This window comes from Necator americanus, chromosome II (genome assembly GCF_031761385.1).
Source record: "Necator americanus strain Aroian chromosome II, whole genome shotgun sequence".
In the NCBI taxonomy this organism is placed as follows: domain Eukaryota; kingdom Metazoa; phylum Nematoda; class Chromadorea; order Rhabditida; family Ancylostomatidae; genus Necator; species Necator americanus.
The window spans coordinates 30,283,724-30,305,896 of NC_087372.1; the positions used below are offsets into that span (position 1 = coordinate 30,283,724).

Consider the following 22,173-nt stretch of genomic DNA (forward strand, 5'->3'; position numbering starts at 1 on the left):
CGTCACATTTCATGTGGACCACCCTATATAGGCCGCAAACGCGTCCATAAATCTCAAACGATTCTCAGTTGAAGTGGAATGCATTGGCGCATCTCAGGGGAGTTGATAAACTCAGTACGCGTCATGCTTTTATTCTTTATTTCGATTCCTCCTGCGCTGAAGTATAGACGTTAAACGCCGACTGGTATGCGATGAGCATCGCCCGGATCGAACGGCAGATGGGGCTGGGATCAATTACCCAGTGTGTTGCTTTAAATAACAACTCGCTCTGAGGCATTTGTTGCGGAGACACAACGCCTCGGCTCACAGCAATTTGTGAGCCAGTTGTCGTACTATCGACTGAGATTTCAGTCGATGATCCACGAATAATTGGTCATTTTCTGAAAGAGACCGATCGGATCAGCTTTTCCCGTTCTTTTCTATAATTTGCGTTTTTTTCATCGCGTATTCTGTGATATGAAGTGAGACTGCTATCCTCGTATTTGTGGAACAAATACTTGTGTATTTTATTTTGAATGGACCCATCTTTATTTGCGCCTTCGTAAATTTTGTTGAACGTAAATTTTCAATGTGATGTTTGATAAATTGTTCGGGGATGATCACATATTCCTTCAACGTTTCACATGGAACGACTTTTTTTCTCCTGACACCAGAGCAGAGGAGAAATATTGCTGTGACTGATGGTAAGAGGATCATTTTTCAACTATTTAAGTACACAATCAAATAGAATTTATAGATTTCTACTCACACTATGATTGGTGGTCGCCCCCTCCCTCCGCCCTATTTTTCTCGTACTTTTTTTTTAAATTTCCACTTCTTTCTCGTGTAAAAACATAAGTTTTTCTGTTTAAAAGTACTTTATTTATTTTACACTTTATTCTCATTTTTGGTTCATTCGGCGTTTCTTGCTTCCAATTTGTTTTTATTATTATTTTTTATTTTCACCTACTTTTTGTTTCACGTTTAAATGGTTCTATCCTTCGCTGAATGAAAAACTTCCACTTCGCTACGGCAGTTGTCTGAACTTGTACTTCATAAACCTTTGAAGGTGCTTTAGGGATCTATGGAAGCTTTATCTCGCTAACATCACTGCAAGCAATTTGTCTTGCTTTTTTCTGCCGTTAATTGTTAAGGACATAGTTTCTTAGATAAAATCTTAAATCTTAAATTAGATGGTTCTCTGGTTTCTTTTTTAGACAAAAAGTTACTGTAGAAAAAAGGAAGAGCAGAATTGACTTTTCGAATTTTTCCTCGAATCACTCGAACTTGCAGAATTTGAGTGGGTCGAGAAAATGACGTTTGTGCATATTTGATCCATTATCTACGAATTCAAGGATTCCCACGCCAAACGACACTCGAAACCTTTTTTTCCGTTGATGTTTCACTATCCCTTAGCCATTTTATTATCATCATGTTTACTTATGGTATTAAAATATTTGGTAGTTAAAATGGAAATATTAAACTATTTGCTAAACTGTGATAACTTATATAGAATGACTGGGAGTAATTAAAAAAATAAACTCGTGATACTTAAATTAAAAGTTAAATACTTTTGATAACAAATTCGACTGGATCAAAACAAGAAAAATTCGACTACTTGTTGATTTCACCAACTCTTTATAATTTCTGTATTTGTAACAGTGAAATTCCCCTAAGAAGTAATAATTCTATGGAAATTTACCAGTTGAATGCATCAAACAACTGTATAAGAGAATCATCGATTACTTCTCTACTTACTATTTACTACTTACTACTGCTTTAAAAATAGTAACTTTTGAGTATTTTAAAAATATGATCTGTTTTGGTGCAAACATAAGGATATACTTTATTCTCTGATCAAGAATGCTGTATATAAAGTACAAATGGAATCTGTCTGCGGTGTCCGCAAAATATGGTATTACGGTATTATGGTATTAGACGAATATTGTGAACCTAATTTATGCAGTACAGCATGCTAGGTGAGCATGAGAGCCGCTTATCTATTTTTCGATTGATTTAATCTTAAAGGACATAAGCATAAGTGTAGCTTAAGTATGTTATCGACTTGCAGCACCTGGAAAGATACAAAATTGAACATTTCACTGTGATCCCCGGAAATTTCAGTTTTTTTCTACTATTATTTAAATGATGATTGGAAACCGCTGAAATAATTCACACTGTGTAACCGATTTGGTGCCAATACGAACAATATGGCGCACAATCTGAAGCAGATATACCCACAAAATGCCAACGCCAGCAGGTTATCCGCAAGTGAAAGAAAATTAGAATTTTTTTCGCGTATTGTTACAACGAGAACTTGTCAAGGTTTTCTGTTTCGAATGCACTTGCACACAGAATCCCATCACTCATTTACGTCATTGAGACGGAGGAAATAAATTCTGAAACAAGAAAAAAATATTATTTAAAAACTAGAGCCCGCAGCCCAACAAGAGTTCCTCAGTTGCATCAACGTGGTCTAGGAGGAAAAATGTGTCTTGCCTGAAAATATCGCTATCCAATAAAAATTGATCTGTAGAGAGACGCATCACGCGAAACGCGAACACGGTTCCACTCATTTTAGCACTGAAATGTTTCTGCAACAAACGGCTGAGTCCTGCAGCGAATTGCCGTTGCACCACGTTTAAGGTCAGCAAAATAACCAAGTAGCATTGGATAGCAGGATTGGGAAAAAAGTCAGTGATATTTCCATTTCCATCCGATTTCGCCTCTCAGAGACAAATATTTTGGACGCGGGGTCAGTATATCTGTGGTAATGGGTGTCTTGGTCCGTCTGAACTAACTGTGTAAAGAGATATGAAGTGATTCCCTCCACTTTTTCGGAAAATTTTTATCTTTTACTTCGTTATTCATTTGGGAATTTATTCGTTAACCGCGATTTGATTCTCATACTCAAAGGGATCACCCAACGAATCGATGGGGAGGAGGGTGATTCCGTCCATTTCTTCCTAATTGCGGTAAAAAACGACCCGGAAGATGCCGCGCGTGCACAAGGCTGGCGCGCTCCAATCGAACTCGTTGTAGAAAATGGTCCCCGGAATGCTCGAAGCCGCATCCTTCAGGCCGTTTCTCACGGCACTTAGGAAGAAATGGACGGAATCACCCCCCTTTCCTGAATCTACGATCCCTTATACGAATACTCCACCGCACCACCCCAAATTCGTGGAGTGATGCCTTTAACATCCTCACCACCATAGGAGACACTGGCTGATGTTTCCTGGTTATTTTCATTTCTCATGACGTGTCTGGAGAGATTGCAGCATGTTCACTTGTTACAACAGTACTTTCAGCGAGAACCAACAAATCGAATGTTTCAGTGAAGATTTTGGACAAGTCCTACTGTAGGTAAGGGTGTATGTAGGTGGAATGGGATCGTGTTACGCTCGTGCACGCCTTTCGACACAATGAAACTTAATCCACTTGAAAGGGAACGCTATGGCGTAGCTTTTTTTCCGCTACGGTTGTTGTGACGAACGCTGTAAAATATTTGCTGCTGCTGTTTCCAACCCCGAGGTTTTTATAATTATTAAATCACAAAATTTCGTGCACATATGATGCGAGACTAATTTATCCTGAGGAAATATAATTCTGCTCTGTCGTTGTTTGTCTCTCCTCTCAGCACATTCTGTTATTTTTTGATGCTGTAGGTAAAGCACTATAGTAAGGTCAAAACGACGGACTAGGTTCGGTATCCAGACATAATATGGATGGATACGTATGATAGGATATTAAGTTCGGTGCAGTTGTGCAAGTGGCTGCGCTTGAAGCGGTGCGGTTGAGCGTAATTGTTAGGATCGAGTGAGGATCCTTGCTAGCGCCATTTCTCGCTGCAGTACCCGATGTTCCCAGCTCGATTCCAGCCGCCATATACTCCGCGCCGCTTCGCGCGCATCCGCTTACGCAGCTGCACCGTGTTTCTTGACGTTTGGACCCGAATATATATCTGAAGACGAGGGAGCAAATATATAGTCGGGTCAAAACGACATGAAGCACCGTGCACTTGCGTACGAGCTTGAGACTGCGGAGGCAGCAGTTGGAACCGAGGTGGGACGGTCGCAAACTGCAGCGATGGGTGATGTCAGCAAGGGTTCCAGTACACTCCTAACGGCTACGCCACCCCCCTGCACCGCCTCGAGAGAAGTCGCGTAGGTAATTGCACCGTGTCGTTTTGATCCTAGTATAGTCGTCGTAGTCGTCGTCCAGTGTGTTCAATGGGTGACCGTAGCGCTCCTCCGATTCCAGCAGAGTAGTGGTGAAGTATATGTGCCGAACAATGAAACAACATTCAAGAACATCTGCCGCAGGTTGTCTCTTATAGGCATCACTCCACGAATCTGAGGTGGTACGGACTTCAGGTGGAGTATTCGTATGCGGGATCGTAGATCAAGGAGGGGGGATGTGATTCCGTCCATTTCTTCCTAATTGCCGTAAAACACGACCCAGAAGATACGGCTCCGGGCGTTCTGGCGCATTATTTCCTACAAGTTCGACTGGAGCGCGTCAACCTTGTGCACGCGTCGCACATTCCGGGCCGTTTTTTACGGCAATTAGGAAGAAGTGGACAGGATCACCCCCCTCTCCAAAATCTACTATCCCGTATACGAAAACTCCACCTGAAATCCGTACCACCTCAGATTCGTGGGGTGATGCCTTTAAATACATTCAGAAATTCGAATCATTTGTGTATAAGCAGACTTTGTGTTCTGTTTTCATGTCACGGTGCTCGCCAAAGCCTCGCATGCACCACGGCAACGTTGTGACACATCAGAGGTGGTTTATTGTTTTAAAATCCAGTTATCATAACCCATCTCGTCAACAGTTTGTGAGAAATCCTCAAATATACTTATATAGCAACTCTTTTTCATGTCCTTTTTTCACTCCTTTTTTGATCTTATGTATTTTTTTGATTACTTTTTTGTTTTGTTTTGTTTTGAATATTTTTGAAGAGGAGATCAGAAATGAAAGTTATCTAATGAATTTTCTTTAACTTTCTCAATGATTATTTCAAGTTGTGTAATCTCACACAGTGTCAGTAAGGTCCATTATACCCAGTCACTGAATTAGTGTCGATGCATGCAGAAGTGCCCTCACCATGATCCATAACGTGCTGCAGCGGGTCCCATTCAAGCAAAAGTCCCGAGAACAAGTCTCTGTAGATCTTAAGTGAGGCTGAGAATTGAAGAAAAAGAAGATCAGTGCGTGCTAGCTACTTGGGAGGAAAAACCTAACTTGTAGACATCTAAGAAAAATTGCACAATCGTCCCTTTGTGCAGTAAAAATTCCTTTGAACGGTTGTAGAGAAGACTGATGGAGGAGTTGTTATGTGAGCATTCAAAAAAAGGCATTTTTTCAGTTCTTGATGAGTACTTCAACTTCCAACTTACTTACACATTTTTTGAGCCGAAAAAAGCAAAATAATCTATCAATTTTCACTTTCAAAACAACTTCGAGAAGAATGAATGCAAAGTTTTATCTTTTGGAGTCTTCGGAAGGTAATGTCCGTTTTGATACGACAAATTCGTTAGTAGTCCCTTCTCCGAAGGCAAAGTCGATGTCACGAGCCGCCTCCGCCGCGTTTCAACCAAGTTTGAATTGGAACAAGAAGATCGCTCGAAGTTGTACTTTGCCCGTATGGGACAGAAATGCCTCTAAAAACCTTAAAATTAAATACCTATTACCTATTACCTTAAAATTTGGATAGAGCAAAGAGCGCGCTTCAAAACTATGTATAACTTCACCGCAAGCGAACAATTATTAATTCGAAAACGGATATCTAAATTCGACCTGACGAAAATGGACAATACTTTCCGAACAATCTGATATTTGAACTCAATTTTCAATTTTTGTAAAAATACCTTGACATGACCCGGGATAAGTGGAAACGCCTGGAAGAAGTTAAACTGTGAGACTGAAGTTCAACTTTGCTATATTTGTCTTAGAATTGCAGCAGATTAGAAGTTGAAAATTTCCTCTGTTCGTAATAAAAAGGTTATTTTCTCTGAAAATCCCGCTTTTTACCGTATAGTTTCACCCAGTGCTACTGTAGCTCATTCAAATGTCAACAACCACATGTCTGTAACCCATTGACGACAACGCCTACGCTTATGCGGGTCACCGGTGAGCCGCACATTTTCATTTTCCATGATTTCCTAATTTTTGGGAAGATTTTTATATTTACTTGGTTTGTTATCTTCGAATAATTTTACACACAACATGGACAGGAAAAATAAAAGTTCCACGCGCCAGAAACGCAAAAAAAAACGGCGTTGTCGTCAATGGATTCGGTTGCGAGATTGAAGTGGTGGCCTTTAAACTTAATCCGATGATGATACACCAGTAAGCGTTGTCAGGCTGTTACCGATTTTTTTGCGAATTTGGCTGCCGTAAGCCATAATGTATTCTTCGTGCCTAGATTTTCACTTTTTTTGTAAATCCATACTCATTTATTCTTTTCCAGAAAACAGTCTTTATCAAACTTTTTTCTACTGTGCTGTTTCTCAGTATGTGATCCTCTTATCCTTGTTTCTCCTATGAAACCATAACTTCTTTTATAAGTGCTATTTTTTGATTCTAGCATATATTCATCTCTTCCCGGCTTTTATGGTTGAATTATTTTAGTTTTTTTGGCATTTCCAATTCATTCGAATTTTCGAGTAGAACTGCTATGCTTCTGAGTGCTGGTCCCAACTTCATCGTTCGCTCCTGCCTTTTCCCAGAACCGTTGTCGTTCATGTGATCGTCGTCGACGTATCGGTACCGTTGAACTTGAGTAGATTACTCTTCATTTAGCTGCTGCACGCCTCCTTTTCGCTGTTGTCACCCTTTCGGGCAAAGTAGTTCCTAGCGAATCTCACCGCTTACCAACAGTGATGACTATTAGCTATTCGGACACATTCGTGAAGCTGTTATTTCGATGGAAAGGTTCACTATGGAAAGCTATCTGGAAGCATTTGCTTGTTTTCCTATTGTTGTACTACACAATCAATGCAGTTTATCGGTAAGTACTGTATATTACAGTGTAGAAAATGTCGTTGTTCTTCTTGCAACGAAAATTTAAGAAAATATTTCAATAATCGCAGTGGTTGCAATAATTGCAGCGCGATGATGCGTTGTTGTGATGTTGTGATGCGTTACCTTAGATCCCGAATTTGTTAGCGATAGGATTTCCTTTGAAGGCATCACCTCACGAATCTGAGGTGGTGCAGATTTCAGGTGGAGTATTCGTATACGAGATGGGAGACTACGAAGAAGGGGGTGTTTCGTCCATTTCTTCGTAATTGCCGTAAAAAACGGCCCGGAAGATACGGCTTCAGGCGTTTTGGCGCACTATTTTCCACAGGGAGTTCGACGGGAGCGCGCCAGCCATGTGCGGCGCCGCATCTTCCGGGCCGTTTTTTACGGCAATTAGCAAGAAATGGACGGAATCACCTCCCTCTCCGTAGTCTCCCATCCCGTATACGAATACTCCACCTGAAATCTGCACCACCTCAGATTCGTGGGGTGATGCCTTTAAGCAAAATTGGATCTTTGTAGCATGACTTCGTTGATATTTTCTCTTTATTGTAACGTCTCTCATGTCAGTATGAGGAAGAATTTTTGACATTGCCCATTTTTCACTAAATCACAACGTCTCGAAGAGATAAGGAATAATATTCAACTGATCCTAAAGTAGTTACGACAGAGTACCTCAAGTAACCAAAATCGCGGTTCTTTACATATCGCTACAGTACACTTAACTAAACATTCCAGGTGTACAAACCCGATTTCTTTTCATTCATTTTCATTTGCCTCAATTCTCCTCCTGAACTCAGATTTATCTAGGATTCACTTTCTTCACTCTTTATCGCCAGAAAATCTTTTTTTTAGAGATTTGATGATAATGATGTCTATTAGGCAAAAATTTTGCCGGGGGAAATTGGTTTTCCAATCTTTATCCAAAATATAATAGCAGATTGAGTGAGTGAGATTCAGTGAATGTTTCCTTTCCCGGTACTTTTACGGTTATCTTCTACTGGAAATTGCTTTGTTTCTTCTGAAAAATTGGTTTTGTCTTCTTTCTATCATAACCTACACGTTGTCGAAAGATTGATACAAACTATTTGTCAAAGCAGGTCATCCTCTTGACGCGGTATTGTTCTGAATTTCTTCTTTTGAGGATTCCCACTTTCCGTCATCATAGAATCCTAAAAATTGGAGGGGAAACCATATCTAAAGAGATAAAGAATGATGTACAACTGATCTCTCTCTCTCTCACACACACACACACACTCCACACACAACAGAACGAAAAATCTGCTTCAGAACATGATAGGAGGTGTTGTCCTCGTCAGATATTTTCTAAATGATTTGTTTTCGAATGAAAAGGTCAAGAAAGTGGAACAGAATACTTTCGAAATTAAGCGGTCGAAAGAAAAAGAGAAGAACACTTGCAATGGAGCTTACATCCAGCGTTTTCAGGTTCTGTATGACAGTGGAACAACAGCAAATATTTATGAGATATGTCGTTCTATTCGATAGTTGGACCAAAGAAATTCCACTGACGTTTCTATTAGGTTTTTACGTAGCGATGATTATTAGAAGGTATGCAACAAATGCTGGCCGGAAATACTTGGATTCCTGTGAGTCAAATTTTAGATGGTGGGACTGTTGTCAACTTATCAGCTGGCCGGATCATCTCCTCTATAATGTGTCTGCACTAATACGCGGAAATGATGTGAGTACGAAAAATTATCGTATTTCTCCAAATAAAATATTGTGTGCAATTTAGTGAAAAAAATTTTTGTTCAGGCAGAAACTAGAATAATTCGCAAAACAATTGCCCGATATGCGATTCTTTCTTCGGTTCTGGCTTGGCGGAGCATTTCCTTGCGGGTTCTCACTAGGTTCATTTAAATAGTCTTTCCTTCTTTTAGCTGAAATAACTGAATATTCATATTACATTATTTAAATCCTATATTACGTTCTACTCAATCCTCCTGTGGAGGTAGTTTGTGTGTATTATCAAATTGCTGGGCGGTGAGAGATTCCGCTGTGGCTACAATCGAGCGGAGGTTCGAATCCGCCCTGGTGCAAACCAAGTCTTTCATCCCTCGAGGTCAATAAATTGGTACCAGACTTGTCTGGGAGGACGAAAACACTGACTCACGTCGGCTAGCCACCGCAAGTCAGTGTAAGGCTGCACGCGCGTTCATAGTTCATAAACATCAAACGAATTCTGAGTTGAAGTCGAACGCGTAGACGCATCCCCATAATGATTGATCAACGCCGTGTACTCTTTTCCTTTATTCTTTCATCGAATTGCATTTCTGAGGCTATCTGCAGGGTATCGAGGTGCACATTCACACTCCTGAAAACGGTACGGAAAAGTAGTGCAAAAAGTGGCGATCACCCAAACTTCTGGACTTTCAAATTTTTGCCCAACCTTCTCGGCGGTCGAATTCTGTACAATGTCGATGCCAATCCTTAGTGTCAAAGCATCAATCAGATGCTCCATTCTATCATTTGAGAGCCCACAAACATTGGTGATGCTACTAATTCATACTAGTACCCATATCCCGAGAGAGTTTTAGTTATCTCTAAGCTGAAGAAAATATGTCGTATCCTAGGTTTGCTTAGGAGACCAACTTGGAAATCCATTGGCAACACGACGTGGTGCTAGCGCCCCTGAAAGGACAGAATTCTTTTTAGCTGCTCAGAGCTTACATTCATCTCCTCCGAGCCCACTGAGATCCAGGATCCGGACAACTTACCGTTGGTGCATCAATCAAAACACACAATCGTTGGTGCATCAATCAAAACACACAATCGTTGGTTGTGGTCCCACTGCTTGGCTTTTGACCTTACTAATTCTCCCTCTGTCTCCGACTTCCCGCGATCCCGCATCAAAGGATTTTTTTTCATACGCCGAGCGTCCATGAAACCCATCGTTATTTAGCGTAATATGCACAGTTCTCTATGATTGTTCTTACCGGGAAGTGTTCTTCTGTTCTTATCGCGGGAAGTCGGAGATAGAGTTCTTGAGCTTACTGGGCGAAACTTTTGAGATGGACCCTGTAAATTCTTCTTAATGGCCAATAAGGTAGTCGTCCACATGCTTTCTTCAGTATTCTTTTTTTGGGAAATCAAAGCTGTGCATTTGTATTTCGCTAACGTGAAATACACCCACTTAAACAAATTATCCATTGGTTTCTTTTTTTTTGGAAAGAAAAACACGTTCTCTCTTATTCTCGTTTTAGGTACCCGACAGACGAACATCTATTGGATTCAGGACTGATAACAAAAGAAGAGCTCGCATTGTTCAAAACAATAAATGTACGTATCGATCCTCACCAGGTGAGAGATTGGGCACTCCATAAAAGCCTATTTTATTTTAATATTTAGAGATACTAAAGAAACAGAGTGCAAACCAAGCTTTTCATCCTTCCGAGGACGAGAAATTGGTAAAAGACTTGTCTGGTAGGATAAAAACACTGACTTGATCACCGGCTGGCCCCCGCAAGTGATTGTATAGGCCAACACGCGTTCCAAAAACCTCAACGATTACGAATTCCAGTAAAACGCGTTGGCGCATCCCAAGTGGATTGATACTCCAGTGACTTTATCCTCTTTTTCCTTTACTAGAGAAACAAGACCCGATGGTATGGAATCGAGATGATTTCTAAGCCAAAGCAATATATCTGATCCTTTGGTATTGTTAAATGCTGTGTTTGGAGGAATTTTCCAAGATTGGGATCCTTTCTCCACTATCACCTTGCCCAAAAGAGAATCGCCCAAATTTACTTCTGAATCTCACAGATGTGGAGATGTAGATCGTAGCTTGGGATCACGGAGTATTTTTCTGCCGGAGATCGATACTCATGATGAGGTGATTAGCGCAATAAAACAGCAGTCCTAAACAACCAGAAAGCTTCCGCGTAATTGAAAAGCATTCCTCCATACGATTTATTTTTGCGCTCCTGGCGTGGATCCAAGGCGTATCCAGACCTTCGCGCGTTAAAATGTGAAGTTTATGCTCCAAGATCGTGTTCTTATTCTGGAAATCGGATCCTTTGTGGTGCCGCACTTTGTGACTATCTAGTGGAGTCAAGTGACTCTCCTTTTCTTTCCAATTTTTTCACTCGCGCTAATATTGAAGACTCTGTATCGATGGTAAAAGTCCTCCTTGAAGTTTTAGGCAAAGCCATCAAGCCAGGCAAAGCTATATGACAGAATCTGAACAATACCGTAACGCAAAGTTTGTAATAGAGATACGTTCCGTAAATAACAAAAAAGGTGATTCTAGAGGTTCATGTGTTGTTGGTCTGATTTTCTGCAGAGAACGCGTACACAAAAACGCCAAAGAAAGAACAAGGCCACTATTCATACAAGAGAAGGAAAATCTGGATAGCAAGAATTAATCACATGACTTCACAGTGTTAGGTTGCCATAAGGTAGTAACGGAACCTAACGTTAAGATCACAGTCTCAATGCGTAAACCTCGTGTTGTCGCAGTGCTCTAGAAGTGCTTACACTTTGGATCCAAGCTAAGAGCCCAAAGGTGAATCGTAAAGAGAAATACCTTTTGCTTACCTGAGAACTCTCTCCTTAGTTAAGGCTGTTTTGATTGTGCTAATCACCTCACCAACGGGTATTCAGCCACGGTGAAGCAATTCTGATTCTGATTCTGATCTGAAATGATCCGCTCCAAGCTGTGAAATCCCTTTAGGATAAGATTTCCTTCACCTCCAATTTCCCATCTAACTTTTCATATCATTCAGAAGTGGTTTGTGCCAATCAACTGGATTCAAACAATGATGGTGAGATGTTTCGAGAAAGGGACTCTAAGCCATACGAATGAGTTACGTGTGCTACTGGACGCTCTCGAAAAGTATCGGAACGGTTTCTTTCAGTTGTTCATTTACGATTGGATCGCCATTCCACTAGTATACACACAGGCAGGTGCACATACTATCGCTTATCGTTAACTCTTCGTTGTTTTCATATCGTCACTACAAATGCTACTCTCTCAACTAGAGAACTTCCGGGAGCTTTTCGCGCGTGTTTACATTTACGACTGGGTTGTGATTCCACTCGTGTACACCCAGGTGGGTGCATTCCCGCCCACCCTCTGTGCTTTCCTCTATGTCTTATAATATTTTACTATCGGGCCCAAGTTGGTGTGCAGTATATCTACAAAAAACGAATTTGCTTCTTACATGTTTTAGGGAAAAAATTGTTGTAGTTAGATACAAAAGTGAAAGTATTAGAGTGGTGCAGCGGAAAATAGCCATGTAGCCATTCAACCATACAACCACACAGATTTAGTACTACAAACAGATATAATTTTTTTAAAATATTTTTGTGTTTCTCAGACGTAAGCAGCAATTAGACACTTCATTGGCAACGTAGCCTTTCAAAGGAACTGTAGCTAGGGACTATAAGTAGTAGATTGGGGAAAGTTTTGAAAACGTTTTCACCCCTCACTTTTCCGCTAGAAGCTCTCACAGTGCCATCAAATTCTACGAGAATCTCACATGTGTGCAAGGTCCTGTGGAGGCGAAGCATGTGTTAGTCAAGGAGACAAATTTAAAGGCATCACCCCACGAATCTGAGGCGGTACAGATTTCAGGTGGAGTATTCGTATATCGTAGATTAGGGGGAGGAGGGTGATTCCGTTCATTTCTTCCTAATTGCCGTAAAAAAAACGGCCCGTAAGATGCGGCGCGTGCAGAAGGCTGGCGCGCTCCAATCAAACCCCTTGTGGGAAATAGTGCGCCGGAACGCTCGAAGCCGTATCTTCCGGGCCGTTTTCTACGGCAATTAGGAAGAAATGAACGGAATCACCCTTTTCTCACTAATTTACGATTTCGTAGACGAATACTCCACAGGAAATCTGTACAACCCCAGAATCGTGGGGTGATGCCTTTAATGGAGTAAAGTGTTGGATTTGGAGCTCGTTGTGATAATGAAGAAGGTGCAACTCGTCTCTAGTAGATTTTTTAGTGTCTAACTGGTTGAGTGGCGCACGCAAAAAAAAAGAACAAAAGCTGTCATAAGAACCAACATTCCGGGGTCGTCCGTTTCCTACAGGGAGAAATGGACGGAATCACCCTCTTCATCAAAATGTACGACTCCTGTGTAGGCATAAGACACCTGAAACCCGCACTACTCCAGATTCGTGGGGTGATGCCTTTAACTCATCCCGTCTAGGAGGCTTTTCTTCCCTACAGAGTCAATCTGTAGTGAGCGTGTGAGGACCGCTACCGAACAGTTTTCATTGCCGGTGAGATTCTCCAACATTTTTGATATGCGGATGGAAGACCAAAGAACAAAGGTCAATCAATAAACGTATTTAATGACATTCAGAACATTCGGTGCTGTAGGTATCCGTAAGAAGAGAACTTTGTCGTTAATAAAGACCAGGAGAAGGATGTCGACGGAAGTGCTGGGTCTGAATGTCGCTGTCAATTCGCATGTGCCCTCATTTGACACTAACAATAGCGACAACCTTCCGGACAGTAATGTGACGTTGTATGCGGAGATTCAGATCGAAGCTTACCTTCAAAATCCGCCTCTCTCATGCAGAAACAGTACTGAGCTCGAAAGGCTACCGATCCTTTCGCTGAACGCACTATTGATCAGCCGACGGCTATCAGAGATAGATGGCTGCATCGCCATTTGAAGAGGATGCTTTGAAGGTTTTCTCGTTTGTAAGAAAGAATACAGCAAACATGGTAGGGATAACTACAGGGGAGTAGGCATATGAAGGCCCACATCAGGATGGATTCAGTTGTCACCGTTTGTTCAGTTCTCAGCGTCTTATTCACTTTTCAACAGAACCGTTTGGTACTAACTGCAAACTGGCTAAGCGATAGCACCCGGTGCTAGTGCACAATAATCACGGCGATTGCGTTTTCTGGCATCTTCGCTCCGATACCGTGCCGCGGAATCCTTCTGATCGTTTTCTGGTGTCAATTGGCTGACTCGTACAGTGGCTAACTACGAACTGGCTAAGCCATACCACCCGTCTCAACCCACTTTTTCGATTTGTGGTGCCGGAGCACGGACTCGGTACCGTGAGACCCTTTTCTCTCCTTCTTGGAATTTCGTTTCACCAACACATATGCAGACGTGTGACAGACTAAGCCCATTATTATATGTCATGATTAGATGAAGAGCTCAAATCCAGCAACTGATATGGCGTTTTTAAAATTTGTATTACGAAGTCTTGAAGATTCTAGCTTACTGTTCACTCAGGCGGTCACTGTTTTTATCCCCGCACACAATTTTGGTACCAACTCGTAGATACCAGGGGGATTGAAGCTCTACTGACTCTAGAATCTCCTATCGACTACGTTACACCAGCCCCTCCAAATTCGATATTCATGGAAATTCTATAGGAGATTAAGCGTTAATGGTTTTCATGCTTATCACTCTTGAAAACGAGTCTTCTCGTAGAACTCAATACGCTTGCAAGAAACGTTAATCCATAGACCATCGAAGAAGCTGACATTTACTCGCAACTCTACCTTCGATGGATTTCTTCAATCACTGATCTGTGACTATTCTATTCAACCAAGCGAAATTAAGTAAGAATCACGAAATTTATAGAGAGAGAAGGACTGATTCTGATTTGGCTATTTTTACCCTAGTCAGAATCACTATTCCTTTTACTCGTGTATGACACAGGGATAAGCAAATAGTACGTGCATATTTACGTAAAGACATCATAGACCTTTAAAAAAAACCTAAAAAAAAAATACTGCAGTGACTTGTTGGAAGAGTGAACGAGGGTGGAATCTTTTTTTTACCGGATGTGATGCTCCTCCATCGCTTTTCATGAAGACCTCAAGCACCAACTTTGCTCGTAGAACAGCTTTCGCTTCTGACCTACCCTCATTTCCGAAATAATAAGATTGGGAACAACTTTTCAGTGCATTGATGTTTGAAGATAGGAAGAAGTCTCCATTTGCGACTTTCGATAAAACTCGGCATGTTGATGTTTCAATAATTGTTTTCTTTAATTGAGGCGGACACGAGGTTGTTATAATCCTTCATTCGTGGCTAACATTTCGGCAATATCGGCTTCTTCAGAGCCTGAAAGGGTGAAGTCGAATGTGATTAATCCGGTCAAACGCCTTATCCACCCAACAAATAAAGTCCTACGCTTACTGTTGGGCCTCATAGCTACCAGTAGAAGATAGTGTCATACCTTAGGATCAGCTGACTATCCTCCCACTGTTATATACCTGTTGTGAGGTGACTAGCGCAATCAAATATCGCCTTAAATAGGGCGCGAATTCCCGCGTAATGCAGAGGCATTCCTCCGTGCGATCCATCTTTAGGCCCTTGCAGTGGATCCAAAAAGCCTCCAGAGCCTTGCGTGCCGCAATACTAGGCTCGCACACCAAAATCGTGATCTTAACTTCAAAATCTTCTTCGTTATGACGCCGCACCCTATGAGCACCTAATGCAGTGGAGTCACATAATTTCCTTTTGCCGTCCAGGTGTCCTTTGATTCGAATACATAGTGGTTTAGCTGTTTCTCCTATGTATTCATCACCACAACAGGATTGTAACAACCTCGTGTCCGGCTCAATTAAAGAAAACATTATAGAAAGAAGTATTGGTGTTGCTATGTCGCCTTATAACTGTTATTCTCATAAGTTTTTAAGATTCTGCAGAAAATCACATATTTGCAATTGCACTTTTTACTCTGTAGCAATGCATGTTTCTTTGTCTGTTATGTGCATAGAAAACTATTGAACATAGATCTACATTTTCACGTGTTCGTTTAGGTATCTACCATTTCTGTTTACGGTTACTTTGCTTTTGCTCTGATCGGTCGGCAGTTTCCGAGTCACAACGAATATAGGGAGGTGGTTGATATGTGAGCAATTTCTTATCCTACTTTAGAACTCTATGTTTGCAAACTTTCCTAACACAATAACTACATTTAAGATACGTTCCCATATTTACCATACTCCAATTTCTGTTCTTTGTGGGATGGTTGAAAGTCGGGGAAGATTTGATGTTTCCCTTTGGAGCGGATGACGAAGATTTCGAATTCAACTATATACTTGAACGAAATTTGGAGGTGTGTCCATTTAGCCATATGCAGTCTCACTAGTGAATAACGGACATTGCGTAGTTTAAGATGGCATTTCTAATTGTTGACGATCTTCATAACCAAGTACCACCTGTGTACGTCGAATCTCTGGATGACAAAGTACAGGTCTGGAATGTTGATAAAAATATATTCGCATACAGAGAAATACTGGTTTTTTCTTACAAGAGGCTTTTCTAGTTGATGCATACGCGGGCTTCTATACAGTTGTCAAATCATCCTCAGAGGCAGCACCTCAGAAAATACAGAATGAAGCCAGAAGGAATGCAAATATCGAGAGATATCTCTACAAGATCAGGTATATAGCTACAGTTGTCGGAAAAGCAGTTTTGCTGGTCATCTGTTCTTCATACGCTGGTGCGCAAAACGTAAATGCGAGATAGGTAAGGAAATGAAAAATTGTATTGACAAGTCGGTGTTGATGAATGAAAGAAAGTGTTCCGCCGGAGGTCTCCTAGCCGTGCACAGAAAAGCTCGAGGTCAACATGACTATACATGCTTGGGACGCGTCACCACGTTCCCTTCAATTCAGAATCGTTTGAAGTTTTTGAACGTGTAGCTGGATTATACAATGACTTGCGGTGGCTAGCCGATGTGCCAAGTCAAGGTTTTTATCCACCCAGACAGGTCTGGTACCAATCCATCGACCCTGAAGGGCTGAAAGGCTTGGTAAGCATTAGGGCGGATTCGAACCTCCAATCAATCGTGCAGGAAGCGGAATCTCTAACTCGTCCTTAACGTGACTATTGCGCGACTATAACTACTATAAACTATAATGACTATAATGACCACAAGAACTCTTTAGCAACATTATGACCAGCATGGAAGTAGGCTGCAGAGCATGCTTTGCCGTCCGTGGTGACCAAGCAGTCATTCGTAATCTTCAGGAAACAATCATAAATCAGTGTAATTATTGTCTTCCAGTAAAGTATTATTTCTGTTCGTCTCACTGCACACTGTTTGCCTCACTACACATCAATTGGGATAGATTAATAATCTATAGTATTCGGCTAACGGGCCAATCAAATAAATTAAATAAAATAAATAAAGCTGAATCTCTAAAGTGTAAGTGAAATCAGTTGCCAACTCAATAGAAGGCTTTCAAATTTAAGTGCTGCTTGATGGAATGAAACAAAATATGTCGAGTACTATGTTAAGTGCTTGAATGGATGAGAAGAACATAAGTGTTAGGAAAGCGATGAAGAAAGGAGAACAAGTATTGCGAAGAACTTATGGTTAAAGCTTGTTGATCTTCTTATATTTTCAACATTGGGATTCGTTCCATTCAACTCCCAACTTCTGTAGCTACTTAATGTTACTGCCATTAATTTGGAAATAATAGCGCAGTGAAATTGCTTGTTTGATGATTAAATTACTTACTACAGGTTCCCATTCCTGTCGAGTTGGTCCTCAACACAAGCTATCCAAATCCACTTGAAGCATGTATGTTGAACTCTTTCGGAATGCAAATGATTGGTGTTGTTGACTAGATAACATAGATACAGAGAGGCTTTAGTGCTGCCTTTGTAACCCAGTAGGTTTAGCATGAAAGCATACACATGGTTGCTGCTGAATTTGTCTAGCCGATTGAGCGTAATGAGGCATCGATTGGAGCAAAATGGAGGAAGAGATGCGCATAAACGGAGTGTGTGTGTGTGTGTGTGTGTGTGTGTGTGTGTGTGTGTGTGTGTGTGTGTGTGTGTGTGTGTGTGTGTGTGTGTGTGTGTGTGTGTGTGTGTGTGTGTGTGTGTGTGTGTGTGTGTGTGTGTGTGTGTGTGTGTGTGTGTGTGTGTGTGTGTGTGTGTGTGTGTGTGTGTGTGTGTGTGTGTGTGATGCAAGTGGCTCACGCTTTTCAGGATGAACATATTGTGTCGACTTTTTGCATTTACGAGATTGCGCACTTTGCAGTGCTTGAGACACCTGTTATTTCTAGCATATGGTTAACTGGTTTTCGATATTCGTGCGCATGAATATCTTCCAGAGGTCTGCACTTCTCTCAAGTGTTCTTAGGTATAAGATGGTTAGCAAGGAAAATTTGATTGAACGCCACCATGGGATAGAGATATAAGGGTAGGGCAAGAAAATCTTGAACACTCGGATAGAGAGATGAGACCATATTTACGTCAAAGTATGTAGATGTTGCAAGTGAACTGTAAATTCTTGGTCTGTTTTGGGATAGGACAAAGGAAGCTAGAAATTAGTGTACTGAAATAGCCAAGGTTATCTAGAGCACAACGCGAGAGCGACCACCTCGCCTAATGTTGAGCCTCATATTCGCTCTGGGTCCTGAAGGCAGGTCGAAGCGCGATGAAAGTAAAATAGCTCCTATCCGAATCAAAACTGTACCGACGGAATCCATGCCCATTGCCTCCTTTGTCTTTCTAATATTGTAGTTGCATTTTCATCTCTCTATCGAATAATAGAAGAAAAACAACCACTGTAAGGATGGCTCAAATGCAGCGGCTTTCTTACTCCATTTTTTGAATATATTTGCGCACACATTTTATGTGTTAGGGGTTCTAAGCACGAGACCAAACATATAAAATGGCGGTTATTTATCATCCGTATTATAAGCGGGCACATGGAAAATTGGTTCTGAAAAGATAGAGGTTCTAATTTTGATTTAGGGAAAGACAAACATTTTAGACTCGCCGTCGTACAGAAAGAGACCGCCCATTGACCCTAGGCGTATATCTGTAGGAAGAGGATTCAATAGTAGAGACTTTATAGGTCATAGGTTATAGACATTTTTTCCACGATTTTTTTTTAAATCGTTGCACCACATTATCACTTGTATCATTTGTGATCCAATTGTGTTCTGCTCGTTCAACCAGGCACCAGTAAAACTTCCATTTTCCCCGATTGCGATGCACCGTGGCTTCCCATCTCGCGAAAGTGTCGTAGAACATCATATTCTCCTTTGAAAAGAGTTTTGACGGTAGGTTGGGCAGTCTTCCTGCAGCGCATTTGATCGTAGTATCTTGCCGTTCACAGCTGATTCTGGTTCAGTGGTTGCCGTTGAAACGCATTATATGCCCAGCTCATTGTTTGGTTGGTATATGCGACAGCGTCTCTGATCCTTGACAATCTCATTAACGTAGGACTGAACTTCGAATACCCTCTTCCAATTAAAGAGTAAAGAGGAATACTTCTAGCATCATCCTTTCAATTGAGCGTTCTATGACACTGACCGCATTTTCCTCCTGCTTATATCGTCAGGTTTCTGAACCGTAGGTTAAAGCAGGAAGAACGATGGTGACCGCAGAGCTGGATTCTCTTCACTACATCCTTTCCTCCTGCCTCAGTTGAGGATCTGGTCTTTTATCATGATAATTTCACGACCTAGATACACATAGCTAAAGCATTCGGATATATATATATATATATATATATTCGTTTCGTCGAGCGGGAATGGGCTAGAAACCTATCCTTTTTCATGAACATTGTCTTGTCCGATGGAGATCGATCTTTTTACATTCGCTTCTGATTGATGCCTGACGTTATTAGAATAATCTAATTAGCGAAACAAAGATGGAGTACCTGTCGTTTGGTCATCAACTTTCACTCCCATGATACTCCATCCCAATCTCCCCCTTACGTTCTTAGGATTGGCACTGAATATTTTGGGTGAGATTGGGTCATCATTTAGGAGCCCTATCTTCATTTCGATTATGACCTTATTGTAGAATAAAGGGATTTTGGACGTAAAGCTGTCATATAACATAAGAAGTATCTGTATGTATCGAGTACGCCTCCATGCTGTCTCAATTGGGCCCAAGGATTTTTTTTAAGCCGATGAATTTGAGACATAGCGGCATCTTGTACTTTCACGATACTTCGATGAGGCGGGTATCTGCAGCTTGCGACTCCAGGCTAGCGTATCAGTTCTAGAGTTTTTGAGGACCAGCATCTCTCTTGTCTGTAAAATTCCTTTAGGTCCATGAAGCGTGCTTCGAACTCCTCATCTTCGTCGTAGCTCATTGTCGTGGCAAAGATATTCGAAGCTGGCATTTACCCACATGTTGTCATCTGCGGACATCCGATTCGCTCCGTAATTTGTTGGAATGAGTCGATGTTCTTTGCTATACTCATGTCGATGGGATCACCTCTCCCAGCAGCTCCTTCACTGCCGCATTTTCTTAAGAGCAGTTCTTCTCTATTCCATAAACGGCGTTCAATCGATGGAGTCGTCTCGTCTCGGTCAGAAAAAATGATCTAATGATGCAAGCGAGGAAGAGTAAGTAAAACGTCATCGGTCAGTCCGATGACGTTTTACTTACTCTTCCTCGCTTGCATCATTAGATCTTACTCTTCCTCGCTTGCATCATTAGATCTTTAATGGGCGGTTCCGATGTAAGCGCACTTGTGTTGTAAGTACACATCGTCATCCTAGTCTTTCTCCGTTTTGGTAGCCTAGATGACTCCTGCAACTTTGTGCTTTGGCTGCTTCGATATACAAGAGTCAAGGTTACTATGAGTCAATCCTACCAGAACCGAAACAGAGTGTCGGTCCTCCAAATCCAGCAGCGTTTCAAGATATACAAATGTCGCATTTGGTTTACGGTTAGCCTTTATCGGGTAACGTAGCCTCTCGGCTAATCGGCTGTGATCTCTCTGGTGAAGGGAATCCGGTGCACGTCAATATGGTTATCGGAATAATACTTTCGCAAGTGAAGCAAAAATTATATTCTTGTAGTGGGCGCTGTCAAGAGTACTGCTAAAGTTAAAGACAGCGTGCCAAAGTTAAGATCGTCGTTAAGATCGTACCAAAAATAGATATGGTTGCGAGTGTAGCTCACAATTGTGGACGTTATCACCCTCAATTGCCACTAGTAGTGCAAGTACGACATGTGAAACAACCTTCTCTCACCAGCGGTGCAATTTATTAGCATAGTAGTAGAAAAATGGCAAAATTTATTAGCATAGTAGTAGAAAAATGGCAATCCGTCTACGAGTGTGCAGATTAGAAGACTTCTGCTGCTTACTTGTCCTACATTACTTGAATTGGAGACAATACCGTATGCTATATGCTGCCTTTAAGCTTCATATCTTGGATCCCGAATTATCCCGAACTTGACAGATCAGGAAGGTTTACGTTGCTTCAGTAGCTTACGATTTTCACAGACAACTGCAATCTTTGATAAATGCTTAACTTTTGCATACAACGGGTTTCCTGATGTCCCGATTTCCCTTTCAAGATAAAAAGTCCAGATGTAATTATTTGAAAAAAAGTAGTCCACTTTGGGAGATTGTTGTGTTTGAGTTATCAGAGAAGCTTTTAGCAGTTAACAACAAATCGTTTATTTCCATCGACAGAGTTGTCGTTTTGCTTTTTCTGTATATCTGTGACTTTGTTTTCTTTTCAGATCACAAGCATTCTGCTCCATCTGCCAAAGCAAGTGAGCTGTCTTTTGGTGATTTCGACTATATGGCTAACGGACCACATAAGAAGAAGGTGCAAAACTAGGAGTTAACTCTCCAATTAGTTGGCGTCGGTGCTCGGATGGCGGGCCATCGCTGGCACGTCAGTGCAAAATTTTGGAAAAGCGACGCTTTACTTGCTGCCCTCGAGTCCTGCACGCCAGTTGTTAATAATGTAGAATAATAATCCTTGAATGCTTCCAAATCGACTGTTTGTGGCATTGATTCATCTACGCGATGCCACTCCAAAAACAGCGAAGACTTGGATATACGGGCTACACATCATTTTGATTGATCCGTGCGTAGCGTTCAAGATTTCGTGAAGAGAGTAATGTGATTAAAGTGGTTCTCGCTAATTGCATCCACTCGTTCACTTCCTTCATTTTCACCTATGTCACGGGTAAATTGAAATGACAAAAGCACCGCACCTGAAGTTACTCACTAATACATATCAAATTGTTCATTATTCACTAATTGAGAATTGCTATTGGAATTTGTGTATTCTGGTGTTTGTTGTGTGATGTGTGTGTTGTCTTTGGTTATCAATGATTTCTCATAGCTCTGCCTACGCCCAAAAGTATTGGGGTGAGAGTGATGTTAATATTTAGGGGGTCGTAGTAATCCTTAGATTGAGGTGGATTATATTCACT

The 22,173-nt window shown here is 41.3% G+C and overlaps 1 protein-coding gene across 5 annotated transcripts; it reads left to right on the forward strand.

Annotated features, from left to right (window-relative positions):
* Positions 1-1,939: 1,939 nt before the first annotated feature.
* On the forward strand, positions 1,940-21,569 carry RB195_019936 (uncharacterized protein; the record flags this gene model as incomplete). Of its 5 annotated transcripts, XM_064188015.1 has the most annotated exons (11): positions 6,867-6,994; positions 8,455-8,577; positions 8,632-8,710; positions 8,785-8,879; positions 10,233-10,329; positions 11,754-11,930; positions 15,774-15,865; positions 15,937-16,072; positions 16,133-16,210; positions 16,283-16,400; positions 21,469-21,569. In XM_064188015.1, the coding sequence occupies 11 exons, from the start codon at positions 6,867-6,869 to the stop codon at positions 21,567-21,569; spliced, it is 1,224 nt and encodes a 407-aa protein (XP_064043895.1). The 5 variants fall into 5 exon arrangements, with proteins under 5 accessions (XP_064043894.1, XP_064043895.1, XP_064043896.1 ...); XM_064188017.1 differs by lacking the exons at positions 6,867-6,994; positions 8,455-8,577; positions 8,632-8,710; ... (1 more) ...; positions 10,233-10,329; positions 11,754-11,930 and adding exons at positions 11,991-12,080; positions 16,635-16,771; positions 17,488-17,545; XM_064188013.1 differs by lacking the exons at positions 15,774-15,865; positions 15,937-16,072; positions 16,133-16,210; positions 16,283-16,400; positions 21,469-21,569 and adding an exon at positions 1,940-1,958 and having other exon boundaries at positions 6,787-6,994; positions 11,754-11,960.
* Positions 21,570-22,173: the final 604 nt, after the last annotated feature.